Source organism: Sorex araneus, chromosome 9 (assembly GCF_027595985.1).
Source record: "Sorex araneus isolate mSorAra2 chromosome 9, mSorAra2.pri, whole genome shotgun sequence".
Lineage (NCBI taxonomy): Eukaryota > Metazoa > Chordata > Mammalia > Eulipotyphla > Soricidae > Sorex > Sorex araneus.
The window spans coordinates 19532712-19549204 of record NC_073310.1 but is presented as its reverse complement, the minus strand read 5'-3'; the positions used below and the strand labels follow the sequence as shown (position 1 = coordinate 19549204).

General features: G+C 37.2%; 1 protein-coding gene and 1 non-coding gene across 2 annotated transcripts in view; one reads left to right on the top strand and one right to left on the bottom strand.

The window, feature by feature from the left end:
* The window catches only part of LOC101542425 (solute carrier family 5 member 4), a 34673-nt gene extending 21303 nt beyond the window's left edge, over positions 1-13370 (top strand). Inside the window, exons 10-15 of the mRNA XM_004615583.2 lie at positions 1179-1286; positions 4120-4270; positions 7122-7290; positions 9117-9332; positions 12306-12405; positions 13156-13370. Coding sequence (XP_004615640.2) covers positions 1179-1286; positions 4120-4270; positions 7122-7290; positions 9117-9332; positions 12306-12405; positions 13156-13370 — 959 coding nt within the window. The remainder of the gene's footprint in view (positions 1-1178; positions 1287-4119; positions 4271-7121; positions 7291-9116; positions 9333-12305; positions 12406-13155) is intronic.
* Positions 8519-8653, bottom strand: LOC129399022 (small nucleolar RNA SNORA43). Its single transcript, XR_008626870.1, has one exon. It is a non-coding gene; the product is annotated as a small nucleolar RNA SNORA43 (small nucleolar RNA).
* Positions 13371-16493: the final 3123 nt, after the last annotated feature.

The window sequence follows — 16493 nt, the reverse complement described above, 5'->3', positions numbered from 1 at the left end:
ATCTATGGCTGGCAAAGTCTTTGAGATGCATTGTCACTTCTTGAAACTTCTAATATGGTTGAAAAGTAACTAAAATAATAAAACTAAAATAATCTACACTGCTTTGGAATTGGATTGTTTAGGCTTCTTTTATTCCTGAAACCGTTAAAAGCAATTGAAAGTCTGCCATAAGATCAACTTTATCATAAAAAATAAGGAAAATATAGCTAAACATATTTGACCAATGGAGAACTCAAGCTTTTACTGGAACAATTAATCAGTAATATACACTCACTTCTTGTTTTCTCAACTGGGTATTAGAATTTCTAGCTGAAATTTTGTTAGAATTAATGTTAAGTGACCAGTATAACGTCTTCCAACATCACAGTGTAGATTATTGAAGAATATTTAATTGCACACAAGTAACTGAAAACTACAAAAACTGGGGAAAACCTGAAATTATTATGTTCCATATAAAAGGCAGACTACTTTTACAAAACTATCATACTGACAATTACCATAGTTGTGCAAAGAGACATTTTTCTTGGAGTGGGGGTGGAACACTAGAAGTAAATTGTTTAAGAGAAACTGATGCACTAAGGTAGTTAGTATTCTGAGTGATTTTCAAAATCAATGTGTGTTGTCTTTTGTCACGTTATCTACTGTTTAGACAATATACATAGCCAACGTGTTCGCGACTTACACTATGAAGTGATGTATCAGATCACATAGAGTAGTCACCCCAACAACTATTACAAGGAACACTTCTTTGTAAAACTAGACGGAAAATACTCATCTAAATATTACTGAGCACAAGACTTACTTCCTGGCTGTTATTATTGTGTTGTTTTGTTTTTATCTCTGGAGTCTTGTGCTTCTGGAAGGATACATGGAAGCTCACCTAGCTGTTCTGAGGGAGGAAGTCAGCTCCCTCTGATTGCAGTAATGCTCTCATTGAATCACATCCCAAAGGAGATCCTGCAATTCAAGGGGAACAACAAGTGTGAGGCCCTTAGGAGACTGTATTCTAGGCAATGAAGGACCAGAACCATAGTATGAAGTTTTAAGCTGAATCTGCAATTTCAAAGGAAATGTCTTTCCTCCCACCCATCTTATCATCTGTATTTAGGTCCGATGCTTGTAGTGTTTACCTGTTTGAATCCCACCCACTAAACCTATTCTTTTCAATCCTTCCTTAGATAAGGTGGCCTGTGTTGTACCTTCTGAATGTATGAAACACTGTGGCAATGAAGTTGGCTGCACTAATTATGCCTACCCCATACTGGTTATGGAACTGATGCCTAACGGTAAGGTAGCATCCCTGATCCAATAAATGGAAGCAAAGTAGCAATGAATGTTATTTATATTCATTATTTTGTATAAATAAATCCTTCTTTTAAATAACATAATTACACAAACCCATTTCCAACAACATAATTAAACAAAACAATTTTCTTTTTTTAAAAATTTATTTATTTTTAATTAGTGAATCACCGTTGAGGGTACAGTTACAGATTTATACATTTTTGTGCTCATGTTTCCCTCATACAAAGTTCGAGAACCCATCCCTTCACCAGTGCCCATTCTCCACCACCGGTAAACCCAGCATCCCTCCTACCCTCCCCAATCCCATCTCCCCCCACCCCACCCTGCCGCAGGGTATTCCCCTTTGTTCTCTCTCTCTCTCTAATTAGGTGTTGTGCAATAGAGGTGTTGAGTGGCCACTGTGTTAAGTCTCTACATTCAGCCCGCATCACCCTTCCCCCGCATGGCCTCCTACCGCATTATACTTGGTGGTTCCTTCTCTGAGTTGCCCTCTCCCCAGAATGTGAGGCCAGCCTCCAAACCATGGAGTCAACCTCCTGGTATTCTTGGATGTTAGTCTCCTATTCTGTTATTCTATATTCCACAGATGAGTGCAATCTTTCTATGTCTGTCTCTCTCTTTCTGACTCATTTCACTTAGCATGATACTTTCCATGCCGATCCACTTATATGCAAAATTCATGACCTCATTTTTTCTAACAGCTGCATAGTAGTCCATTGTATAGATGTACCAAAGTTTCTTCAACCAGTCATCTGTTCTAGGGCACTCGTTTTTTTTCCAGATTCTGGCTATTGTAAACAGTGCTCCGATGAACATATAAGTGCAGATGTCATTTCGACTATACTTAAACAAAACAATTTTCAACAAAGTAATTAAACCCAAGTATAATACTAAGAAAACTAAGCCAAAAATTTTAAATATTGCATAATGCCAATTGTGTGTCGAATCTAAAGAAACCAAACCCATATTAACAAAAGTACAAAATGGTAGTAGCCAGAGATTAAGAGATTTGGGAAAATTAGTAGGGTGAAAACTTTCACTTATAGGTAAATGTATTCAGAAGAACTCCGAAGCATAGAGATCAGCATTAGCAATGTATTCTCTGTTTGAAATTTGCTGAGAACAAAATTTTAATTGTAAATAAAACCTCAAGTAAGCTGGAAATAAGGGAGAAAAGTGCTTCTTGTTGGGCTACCTCAGAGACCTAGTCAGAGTCCAAGACAGATAGATCAGGGGGAAGGATTATGGTATAATTCTTACTATATGGAGAGATTATGGTATAATGATTACTAGAAAGATTATTCCTTCTAGTAATTCAGCTATATTTGCCAAACATTTCCTGAGCATAAGTTACTAACTTTGTTCTGAATCTGTAGATTACAGAGATAAAACAGATATAATTTCTACTAGAAAAAGATTTATTCCTTTGGTCACAGTATCAAGAGTAGGAATATTTTGGGGCTGGAATGATAACACAGCGGGTTGGGAGTTTGTCTTGCACTCGACCAACCCGGGTTTGATTCACAGCATCAGCATCCCATATGGTCCTCTGAGCACTGAAATTCCTGAGTTCAGAGCCAGAGTAACCCCTGTGTATCACTGGGTGTGAAACCCCCCCCCAAAAAAAAAGAGAAAAAAGAGTAGGAATATTTAATTTTTATTTGTCAGCAAAGTAGCTTCATTGCTCTAATCTTACAAACTCAGCATACTAAAGGTAAAATATTTATCTTACTTTATTTATACCAGAGAAGCTCAAATAATAGATCTATATATTTAACTTACAGCCATTTATTGAGTGCCTACATTATGCCAGACACTGCCCTTGCACTTAGAAAATATAATTGAAATGGGCAAAAAATACTCTATTCTAGAACTTACATTCTAATGTCATGAATTAAATTAAATAAACCTCACACATAAAAACAAGTACATTTTTTTTCTTTCTTAGAGTTTTTTTAATTCTTTTATTAATTCACCCATGTGGAAAGTTACAAAGCTTTCAGATTAAAGTCTCAGTTATACAATGCTCAAACACCCATCTCTTCACCAGTGCACATATTCCACCACCAAGAATCACGATATACCTCCCCCCTTCCCCCCACCTCCCCAGCCCCCCACCCTGCATGTGTAACTGGTAAATTTCACTTTACTTTCACTTTACTTTGATTACATTCAATAAAAAAAATAAGTACATTATTAAGATGCTATAAGGTGATCAGAGAAACAGGTCAACAAAAGCAACAGAGTTTGGTGCTCAGGAGCAACCAGGTGATCTTATACCTGGGACTCAATAAATGTTAGTGAATATGACTGTGACCCTCCTTCTCTGATCCACAAGAGCATCATCAAAAGAAAGAGAGCATGGCCACTAGCAACATCACTCCACTCCAATCCTTGTCTTAGGAAGACTGAGAGTATTATTAATGAACTCATATAGGGAACTGGAGAATGGAGATGTCATAATATTCTCAAATCTTTTTACTTTTCCCACTGAAGACTTCTTCAAAAGGTCCACCTATGACAATTCTTTCTCTCTGGTTTTCTCTCCATCTTCAAGAAGCCAAGAGTTCCTCTCGCAAAGAAAAGTAGTACAGCACATTTCTTCTACAGATTTAGTTCAACAAATTATTTCTAGGTTTATATTTAGTATTACAACACCATGCTCAATTATTCCCATTTTACTAGGAAATATAGAGGACATGTACTATGATAACAATTAATATTCCAGATTACACTTTCATCTTTAATGACTTTTGGGTTTGGCAAGCTCCCCAGAGGTTTTTAAACAATGTTTATATCTTCTTCTGGCCCCAGGACTTCGAGGTTTGATGATGTCAGTCATGTTGGCCTCTCTCATTAGTTCCCTGACCTCCATCTTCAATAGTGCCAGCACCGTTTTCACCATGGACCTCTACACCAAAGTGAGGAAACAGGCATCAGAGAAAGAACTCCTTATAGCTGGACGGTAAGAGAATCCTGGTTTCAACCTAAAATTCCTCTGGGAAAGTACAGGTATAGAAAATAGAGTTTCCTCCTTTTTGGGTTCAGTGAAACTCATAATTGAGTTCTACAGATAGAAAGGCACATTAAAAAACATTTAACCAGGGCCGGAGCGATAGCACAGCGGGTAGGGCGTTTGCCTTGCACGCGGCCGACCCTGGCATCCCATATGGTCCCCCAAGCACCGCCAGGAGTAATTCCTGAGTGCAAAGCCAGGAGTGACCCCTGAGCATCGCTGGGTGTGACCCAAAAAGAAAAAAAAACATTTAACCAATTTCTCTCTTTTCAGATAGAAAACATGGAAACATTACTTTAAAATCACATAGATGCTGCTTCAGACTTTCAAGTATTTCTGAATGTCTCTTATTTCTTCCTCTCCTTAATATGCTCTCTCATCCTGCTCCATCAGCGGTTTTCACGGGGCACAAAATTTCTTCCTACTCTGGGTCTGGAGTCATAGCACAGTGGGTAGGGCGTTTGCCTTGCATGCAGCCAACCGAGCTTCAATTCCTCCGTCCCTCTCAGGAGAGCCCCGAAACCTACCAAGAGTGTCCCACCCACAAGGCAGCCTGGCAAGCTCCCCATGGCTTATTTGATATGCCAAAAACAGTAACAAGTCTCACAATGGCGACGTTACTGGTGCCTGCTCGAGCAAATTAATGAGCAATGGTACGACTCTGAGAGGTTAATTAATGCTTTGCCTCTAGAACTTTTGATGCTTAATCACATGAAAGAGTAGCAGATTAGTCACCCACATACTACTACAGAGGAGATGGTGTTCAAGAAAAACTGATCACCTTTTTAAGAGAACTGCCTTTTTTATTATAATAACAATTACTATATTATTTGGTCATTAATAATTATTATATGGTATTACATAGTATAATATGCTATCATAATATATAGCATGTTTGTTATAGATTTGCAGAGAAATTAAAAGGGATCAGTTGGTCCAGATCTTTTCTCTACTCAGGGAAACTGTTATAGGAGAAGAAGAGCAGTATGACATCTATATTTCTGTTGTTAAACTAGAATTCCACAGGCTCGAGATGCAATAACCCACTAATAAGTATGTTATCTTGTGTGTATATATATGCAAATATATAAGTTCCCTGTAAGTCTCAATTATAAGTTAATAATTATTTTCTGTTCCTCACTCATTAAATTTCCACTTTTTCTCAAGATACAAATATGAAACAATGTATATATATACATATAAATAAATTTCCTGCTTCATAAGATTTATGCTGTTATGGGGAAAATAAACAAGAACAAATATACAAGTTCAAAATAGACACGTACATCAAAATATAGATAACAAATAGTAGATTTAAATGACACAAAAGAAGAAAATAAAAGCAGCAAATAAAGTGTGAATAATAGTTATGAGAAGTGGTCAGATAACCCTCTCTGAGGAGGGCATATTTCTTCAGAACCTTCAGGGAAATGTGAAAGTAAACTCTGTGTGGGAAAGGAATACTGAGTAATGTGTTTCTACTACAGTTACATGTGTGTATCTAAAAATAAGAAGTGAGGCTGCTACAAGAGGAGCAGAAGGAGAGAAAGGGAAACTTGGTCAGAACAGTAAATAGGAGTGAGTCATGCACGAAGCATTTAAGCCATAAGAAGACTTTGGATTTTATTCTACAAGTGGTAAAAAAAATATCAAAGATAAGCAAGCAATGTTGGCATGGGATGTGCTTTACAATTATGATAATAAAGATAGTAGGGGTTATTTATTGAATCCTAACAATGTTGTAGGAATAATGCACTTAGTTATTGCAAGGTTAATGGAGACTAAACAGATGACCTCTTATAAATAGTTCAATGAACTATGTTTCTATGTTTATTCATCTCACAAGTATAAATTATTGTGGAATTTTAGAAAGTGAATGCATGTTCGTTGGGCTCCAGTAATCTCATATTTTCAGTCACTTGAATTGTTTTTGTTTTGTTTTGTTTTGTTCTTTTTTTGGGTCACACCCTGCGATATACAGGGGTCACTCCTGGCTCTGCACTCAAGAATTACCCCTGGCGGTGCTCAAGGGTAATATGGGATGCTAGGAATCGAACCCGGATCGGCTGTGGGCAAGGAAACGCCCTACCCGCTGTGTAATTGCTCCAGCCCCACTTAAATTGTTTTAACCAATTTTCTCTACCTGCAAAAACACTTAAATCATAAAATTCACAAATTAGCATTTATGGCCAATTTATTCAGGATTCTGGGATAGAAATATTTTCATTCCTTTTTTTGAGATATTTTAATTCTTATCTGTGCAAAATGACTTAATTTTTCTCAAGATAAGTAAAAGGGTCAAAGTATAGCTTGCTTCTTTATTATCCAAACAATTATTAATAGGAGCCAGAGTGAGCATTTGCCTTTTACACATCTGACCCTAGCACTCCATATGGTCCCCTGAGCTCTGTCAGGAGTAATCCCTGAGCACTACCAGGTGTGGCCCAAAAACCAGAAAAAAAAAAGATGTCCTCAAATAGTTATTAATAGAAACCTGGTGTTTATTTACCATTTATATAATGAATAAACTATACTAGAGAATTATTAAATTATTATTGACATTTGAACTGTTTTATGAATGAATATTTAATCTTGAAGTTATTATGGCTCTAGACAAGTAATTGCTTTATTGCATTTACTAATCATTAAACATGAGACAATATCATATGAGATTGAGGAGCTTGATTTTCTTTGGAAAATCAGGGAATGGCCACAAGAATATAAATTCAAGAACTGAAGCAAAATATGAGTATCAATGAAGTTCTTATTTATTGTTTAAATCATTTTGTTTTCTTCCCAGGCTATTTATTGTTGTGTTAATCATCATCAGTATTCTGTGGGTTCCTTTGGTAGAGGTTTCTAACAATGGGCAACTGATCCATTACGTAGAATCAATTTCTAGCTACCTTGGACCTCCAATTGCAACTGTCTATCTGCTTGCCATTGTATGTAAAAGAGTCAATGAACAGGTAAGTCAAAATTGGCAAAGTTTTTCTTGCTGGAATGAGGAAAAAAATGGTTTCTTTGGCTGGTGAAAAAATGTATTCTTTTCATCTTATTTATATGACTTAAAAGCCATTTAATTTTAATTTGGTCAGTCACAATTATGATTTTCATTCAAGTGAATGAACATATAGTGCACACTCACAATGTGACAAAATATCTGACAAAATATCATATATACATATAGATATAAATACATATGGTACAGAACTGAGAAAGTCAGACTGAAGACTGCCAGGATCCAGTCCAGGAGATATCACTTAATGTTATTATAGTATTGCTATTTTTTAGTTAGGACTCTGGATTCTGGAGGTCACTTCTGCTCATTGATACTGCATTATTAGTTTGTAGAGACTATTCCCAGTGACTACCAGGATCATACTCCATAGTCCACCATGCTTGGGGGAGGGAGGTGTGGGTTACGAGGTGCCAGAGATCAAATGCTGGTCCTTGCACTTGCAAGGCATATGCTTGACCCCCTTGAGCTGTTTCACTGGCCCTTCAGCGTGATTTTAAGCAAGCCATTTGACCCTGTAAAATAGATAATCATGATGTTTATCTTATGCAATTGCCTTGAGAGTTAAAAAAAGATTAAATATGCGAAGTTCTTAGAAGAAAACCTATCATTCAAAGGGATATACATGATAACCTTTCAGTACCTGTACTGCAAATCATAACACCCAAAAGGATGGGGGAGGAGAGAAGTCTGCCTCTATAGGTGTGGATAAGGAAGGAAACTGATGACATTGATGATGGGAAATGTACACTGGTGAAGAAGTAGGTATTGGAACATTGTATGACCAAAACCCAATCATGAAAAACTTTGCAACTGTGTATCTTATGGTGATTTAATAAAATGAAAAAGAAAATCTACTATTATAAAAAGTTTTAATAAGATTAATTTCTGCTATTCTAGATATAATTAATTGATTATTATGGACCATGTACATTTAATCCCTTAATTTTTCCAAGCATTAATTTTATTATTATTATATTCTGATGACTTTGCAACTCACAGTGCTTTAATAAAATAAAAGAAAATTTGTGGAAAGAAAACAGATTGAAACAGGTGCAGAAAGGTTAATATTTATGTTTTTCATCTATTAATACTAGTAGGTCTTAGCGTTCAGTTCTTCTTCCATTTGAAGCTTATACTCTTAATTTTTGTTTTCTTTTTTTCCCCTGCAACCCAGCAAATGTGAGGCTACTAACCATTCTTAGCACCCACAGTTTTGAGCACTGAGTGTAGAAATAGCCAATTTTTCTGCCCTGCTGTCACCAGTGTGGCTCGGTGGCCACATCTGTAGGGATAAGTTTAGCAGCTGCAAAATGCCAGTACTCTTAGTCTTTACACAATACCTAAACAGAGTCGAATCAGAAGATGATAGGACTTGTCTCAACTAACTTCCTAGAGCAAATAAATGTTTAACATGTCAAAAACTTTATAAAATTTCATAGCCATCTAATATCTGCTCTGCAATTTATATAACCTAAGTCACAGTTCTATTTATTAGAAAAAATAAATCACATCTTTAAATAGCTATGAAATTGAGATCTAGAGAACTTTGTAGATCAGACTAGATCATGTCCTTGAGTGGAAGAACCAAGAGAGCGAAAATGTTTCAGATCACAGAACTCACAAGCCAACTTTTTTCTGCTTTGGTAATCTTGTGGTGCAGATTAGTTTCTCTGATGTTGGTGGATAAACAGTCAAAGAATAACATGACATATTTGAATGAGCTTCTCATATTTTTTAAAGACTCTAATTTTATTTCTCTTGTTTCTTTTGCAGGGAGCCTTCTGGGGTCTAATGATTGGATTTGTGATAGGCCTTATTCGTATGATTATGGAGTTTGCCTACGGAACAGGGAGTTGTTTAGCTCCAAGTAACTGCCCCAAGATTATTTGTGGAGTGCACTATCTCTATTTTGCTATGATCCTCTCTTTCATTACCGCAGTGATCGTCCTCGGAATTTCCCTGTTAACGAAACCCATCCCTGATGTCCATGTGAGTAATGAGTAACAGATTTGTGCTTGTTTTAAATTAAGGGCTTTTTGTTTACTAAAGAAACCAGTGTCGAAGCCCCAAGCGAAGGAATCATAGCACCAAAACAGTTATAAAGAACCTCATATATTATCAACTAGTTATTCGGCTAAACAAAATTTTGACCTAGTATACACATAGTATCAGCAAATTAAGAAATGAAAGGTGAGGAACTGGAGTTCATCATCAAAAGCTTCACAATGCAGCTGATGGGTAAATCTACATTTTTGTTAAGATCCTAGGAAGGTCAGGTCATAATTGCCATCTAGGTTATAAGTAAGTAGAATTTCATATGTAGTACAAATCCTGTCACACAGATTTTTCTTAAAGCACTGATTTTAGAGAAAAACTGAAAACAAGATACATTTCAGAATGGCAAGTATATTAGATATAATTAAGTGGCCTGTGAAAATGAAAAACCTGAATCACAGAGTAGATTAATTTACTTTACCAAAGATATATCACCATAATTTATGGATAAATATTTATACTAGCCATTAGAAACTTATTAAACAACACTAGAGACATGTCCAGTTTAATGACAAACATAGATTCCAAAGAAATAAATAAGAATGTCAAACTTTATGTCAAGACTATTAATAATAACAATAATTTATTATTAATTCTTAGGGAGAAAGTCTGAAGGATCAATTTATCTAATTTATTGTACACTATGAAATTTGAAATTTCCAAGATACTGATAAAACTCAATAATTATTTCAGAGAAAATAACTAATAGTATTTTGGACTAAACCTAACAGTGCAGTAAAGCAAAATATCTGAGGACAAAGGTTTTGGGACAAGGCTAGAAAGCAAGAGTTTTCATTCTAGCTTACAGAATGAGTTTCTTGAACCTAATAGAATTTAGAAAAGAAAGTGCATTTGATGTCAGACAGGCCTTTATTATATAGTTTTTTATAAAACTTTAATTAGAAATCATAATAAGACAGAAGCATATAATATGCTCAACAAGAAAGGTATTGTCCTAGTGTGAAGCCAATTAAGTGAAGTATAATGTTTAGCACATGAAGATTTATGATTTAAAAACCCATTTGATATTTGGAATAATTTCCTTAGAATGAGGTAAAACTTGGGCTGGAGCAATAGCACAGCGGTAGGGTAAGGCTGACCCAGGTTCGGTTCCTCCGCCCCTCTCAGAGACCCCTGGCAAGTTACCCGTGGCGTATTCGATATGCCAAAAACAGTAACAAGTCTCACCATGGAGATGTTACTGGTGCCCGTGACAGTGAGGTAAAACTTATTATTTAATCACTGTGTCCAGTCATATGTTCTTGGTCTATGGTTAGCCCATAAAAGATTATATAATCACATAAATGGTATTTCTTTTCAATTTCTTAATTAACATGCAAAGTAAGTATATGTATATATATATATTAAATATACTTAAAGAAAAACTAATGAAATCCTATAACTCTTCAGATAAGATTTTTGTTTGTTTGTTTTCTTTTTTTGCTTTTTGAGTCACACCCTGCAATGCACAGGGGTTACTCCTGGATGTGTGCTCAGAAATTACTCCTGGCGGTGCTCAGGGGACCATATAGGATGCTGGGTTGAACCCGGGTTGGCTATGTGCAAGGCAAATGCCTGCTGTGCTACCGCTCCAACCCCAAGATAAGTTTTAAAGTGACGATAAATTTTTAAAAACATAAAAAGTGAACAGGAAAAAGTATAGATTGCTAGCAGAACTCAGTAATAGCACATAAACACTGTCTAAAAATGATCACTCAAGTAGACTATAGGCAGACCACAACACCCTAAAGGAGAGAGAGAGTAAAAGGGAATCCTTTGGAATAGAGAAGGGATCACTAAGAAAATGATGGCTGGAGGAACCAGTTGGGATGGGAGATGCATGCCAAAAGTTGATAATGGACCAAACATGATGACCTCTCATTGTCTGTGTTGCAAGCTATAATGCCCCAAAGTAGAGAGAGAGTATGGGGAATATTGTCTGCCATGGAGGCAGGGGAAGGGTGGAAAAGGGGGGATATACCTGGAATATTGGTGGTGGAGAATGTGCACTGGTGGAGGGATGGTGTTTGATCATTGTGAGATTGTAACCCAAACATGAAAGCTTGTAACTATCTCACGGTGATTCAATAAAATTTTTTTTAATTTTAAAATTTTTTAAAAAGGGAATCCTTGAGCCACAGAGGTTGGAGCGGGGGGTGAGGGGGTGTTGACGGGGGAGGGACACTGGGAACATTGGTGGTGGAGAATGGGCACTGGTGGAGGGATGGGTACTCGATCATTGTATGACTGAAACATAAGCACAAAAGTTTGTAAGTCTGTAACTGTATCTCACGGTGGTTCATTAAAAAAAATTTTAAATTAAAAAAATAAATTAAAATTTTTTTTAGATACTCTTAAGAATGGGGGCTGGAGTGACAGCACAGCGGGTAGGGCATTTGCCTTGCACGCAGCCGACCCGGGTTCGATTCCCAGCATCCCATATAGTCCCCTGAGCACCGCCAGGGGTAATCCTGAGTGCAGAGCCAGGAGTGACCCCTGTGCATCGCCGGGTGTGACCCCCCCAAAAAAAAAGACAAAAAAAATACTCTTAAGAAAATGGCTTTAAAGTTATGAAAGTAACCGCTATACAAAGCGTAAGTTGAAATATTGAAGTTAATAGGAATTGAATGAGGACAATGGGTAAAGCCAGACAATAATATACTTAAATAAATCTTTGACTTTCAGAAAATCTTAAATCCAGAAGTAGGAGATTTAACCTATTAAGGTTTTTAGCCAGAAGAATATAAAACATAAATAAATATAGTGTATTTACATCAATGAGTACATTATCTACAGTCTTCTGTAATATCTTGGGGGCACTTAAAAACAAATGTATTATTGGATAAAATTGCACATATTATAAGCATTTGCCTATCATTTATGTTCCTTCCAACGGTCTCTTGCTAGTTGTATCGTCTTTGCTGGGCTCTTCGGAACAGTACAGAGAAACGAATTGACTTAGATGCAGATGAGAAAATACAGGAAGAGGACGAGGATGACTATGAAGGTAATACCAGGTTTACTTGTAATTTTCATGTATAACTCTACATATATGAACGGGTTTAATGGGTTTTTTCCTTTTTCATGTTTCTTTCCCCGAGTTTAATGTTTTTTAACACTTGTTAAACACTAGTTTTTATTACTGCCCAGACAAATTAGTTCTACTTGTCACAAATTAAAAACTTTAAGATTTTACCCTCCCAAGAACCAGGACAATTTGTTACATATAACATCTATTTATTTGATCTGTTCCTCTTTCTGTCCATGCATCCATCACCCACCTATGAATCTGTGTACCAATTCTGGGGGAAGCAAAAACAAATTCCAACTTCTCCTGATCATGGTCTCATATTAAATGCTTTAAATACATATCTTGATTATAAGCAAGGGTATAAACCATCTTTTTCTCCAAATTGTTTGGGGGTGCAGAGAGTTAGCATAGAGGCTAGGGTTCTTGCTTTGCATGTGGCCAACCAGGCTCAGTTTCTGACATCCCATACGGTTCCTAGAGCCTGGAAAAAATGAAATCCTTTGTATATTTGTACGTTTCTCCCAGTTTATTAGTTTCTACTCTGTTTATTGAACTTATGCCTTGTAAAGTTTTTTTCTTTTATATCCTCAAACTTATTCACATTTTCTGAGGAACTCTGCTAGTGCTTAGACATGGTTCCAATCATTCTTGAATCACTCATACCACATTGGAAGGAGCTTTGTTTCCTGTATTTTGTGACCATGTGCTTATCTGTCTTTATCCTAGATAATTCTGAGGAAACTCGTGGCTGTTGCAGGCAGGCTTGTGACTTATTCTGTGGTCTGCCAAAAAAAGGTCCCAAGCTGACCGAAGAGGAAAAAGAAGCTCAGATGAAGAAGTTGACAGACACATCAGAGAAGCCCTTTTGGAAGAGAGTAGTGAACGTTAATGCCATCCTCCTCCTAGCGGTGGCAGTCTTTTTCCATGGATATTATGCATAAGCTGTGTCTGACTCACAGGACTATTACTTTAGCAAAAGAACATTTTATAAATTTTTCACTTTTATAATTCATCGTGTTGTAAAACTGAGATAAGCCTTTGCTGATTTTATCTAATGACATGACTTGTTTAAACTGATTTTTTGCCTTCGTTGTTCCTTTGTGTCAGTAAATAAAAAGAATCCTTCACAAGTCAGTGAAATTGCTATATATATAATCTAAGAGCACTAGGTCTATAATGTTTAATAACTCTCTACCTGATTCTTGTTATCTGAAATGTTTAGAGATTTTACCTTTTAAAATGTCTCTTGGGGCTGGAGTGATAGCACAGCGGGTAGGGCGTTTGCCTTGCACGCGGCCAACCCGGGTTCGAATCCCAGCATCCCATATGGTCCCCTGAGCTCCGTAGGGGTGATTCCTGAGTGCATGAGCCAGGAGTGACCCCTGTGCATTGCTGGGTGTGATCCAAAAAGCAAAAAAATAAAAAATAATAAAATAATAAAATGTCTCTTAATTCTGCCTCACGTAGTAACTGCCTCATCTATAAATAAAATGTCCCATCTATAAATAAAGATAAAATCACCTCCTTGGTTTCAAAGATTTGAAAAAATAAAAGCATGTGCTAATAGGTGAGGGTAAATGAGCTGGAAATTCTCATGGCTTTTTTTATGAATTAACTTTAAATTGTTGACTTAAGCCCTAAATAATGTTGTCTTCCCACTCAACCGTGCCATGTCAAGCCATTAAAACATTTACGTATTAAAATATAATCCACATAAAATTGAACCCATTTTTTTAAATTTATTTTTTTTTAATTAGTGAATCACCGTGAGGGTACAGTTACAGATTTATACACTTTTGTGCTTATGCTTCCCTCATACAAAGTTCGGGACCCCATCCCTTCACCAGTGCCCATTCTCCACCACCAGTAAACCCAGCATCCCTCCCACCCTCCCCAATCCCATCTCCCCCCACCCCACCCTGCCACTGTGGCAGGGCATCCCCTTCTGTTCTCTCTCTCTAATTAGCTGTTGAGGTTTGCAATAAAGGTGTTGAGTGGCCACTGTGCTCAGTCTCTAGCCCTCATTCAGCCCGAAACTCCCTTCCCCCGCATGGCCTTCAACTACATTATAGTTGGTGATCCCTTCTCTGAGTTGCCCTTTCCCCAGAATGTGAGGTCAGTCTCCAAGCCATGGAGTCAACCTCCTGGTACTTATTTCTACAATTCTTGGGTGTTAGTCTCCCACTCTGTTATTCTATATGCCATAGATGAGTGCAATCTTTCTATGTCTGTCTCTCTCTTTCTGACTCATTTCACTTAGCATGAAACTTTTCATGCCAATCCACTTGAATACAAAATTCATGACCTCCTTTTTTCTAACAGCTGCATAGTATTCCATTGTATAGATGTACCAAAGTTTCCTCAACCAGTCATCCGTTCTAGGGCATTCAGGTTTTTTCCAGATTCTGGCTATTGTAAACAGTGCTGCAATGAACATACATGTGCAGATGTTGTTTCGATTATACTTTTTTGCATCTCTGGGATATATTCCCAGCAGTGGTATAGCTGGGTCAAATGGGAGCTCAACCACTAGTTTTTTGAGAATCGTCCATATTGTTTTCCAGAAGGGCTGAACCAGTCGGCATTCCCACCAGCAGTGTAGAAGGGTCCCTTTCTCCCCACATCCTCTCCAACAGCGGTTGCTTTTGTTCTTTTGGCTGTGTGCTAGTCTCTGTGGTGTGAGGTGGTATCTCGTGGTTGTTTTGATCTGCATCTCTCTGATGATTAGTGATGTAGAGCACTTTTTCATGTGCCTTTTGGCCATTCGTATTTCTTCCTTGGTAAAGTTTCTGTTCATTTCTTCGCCCCATTTTTTGATGGGTTGGATGTTTTCTTCTTGTAGAGTTCAACCAGAGCTTTATATACCATTGATATCAACCCCTTATCTGATGGGTATTGTGTAAATATCCTTTCCCATTCTGTGGATAGTCTTTGTATTCTGGTCACTGTATCTTTTGCAGTGCAGAAGCTTTTTAGTTTAATGTAGTCCCATTTGTTGATCTCTGTTTTTACTAGATTGCTTAGTTCTGTGTCACCTTTGAAGATACCTTTATCTTCAATATCGTGGAGGGTTTTGCCGACCTTGTCTTCAATGTACCTTATGGTTTGTGGTCGAATGTTGAGGTCTTTAATCCATTTTGATCTGACTTTTGTGCATGGTGTCAGGTCGAGGTCTAAGCCCATTCTTTTGCATGTGGTTGTCCAGTTGTGCCAGCACCATTTGTTGAAGAGACTTTCCTTGCTCCACTTCACATCTCTTGCTCCCTTATCAAAGATTAGATGATCATACATTTGGGGTTGTGTGTAGGGATATTCCACCCTGTTCCATTGGTCTACGGCTCTGCCTTTGTTCCAGTACCATGCTGTTTTAATTGTTACTGCTTCGTAGTAAAGTTTGAGGTTGGGGAGGGTGATGCCTCCCATCATCTTTTTCCCAAGAATTGTTTTAGCTATCCGTGGGCGTTTGTTGTTCCATATGAATTTTAGGATTGCTTGATCCATTTCTTTGAAGAATGTCATGGGTATACTTATAGGGATCGTGTTGAATCTGTATAATGCTTTGGGGAGTATTGCCATTTTGACAACATTGATTCTCCCTATCCACAAGCAGGGTATATGTTTCCATTTCCTCATGTCCTCTTTTATTTCATGGAGTAGCATTTTATAGTTTTCTTTGAAAAGGTCTTTTACTTCCTTGGTTAAGCTGATTCCGAGGTACTTGATTTTCTGGGGTACGATTGTGAATGGGATTGCTTTTTTCATGTCCCTTTCCTCTGCCTCATTGTTTGTGTATAGGAAGGCCATGGATTTTTGGGTATTGATTTTGTAGCCTGCAACTTTACTGTATAAGTCTATTGTTTCTAAGAGTTTCTTAGTAGAGGCTTTAGGCTTCTCTAGATATGGTATCATATCGTCTGCAAATAGTGAGAGTTTGATTTCTTCCTTTCCTATCTGGATGCCCTTAATCTCTTTTTCTTGTCTAATAGCTATCGCAAGTACTTCCAGTACTATATTGAAGAGAAGTGGTGAGAGCAGGCATCCTTGTCTTGTACCTGATCTTAGAG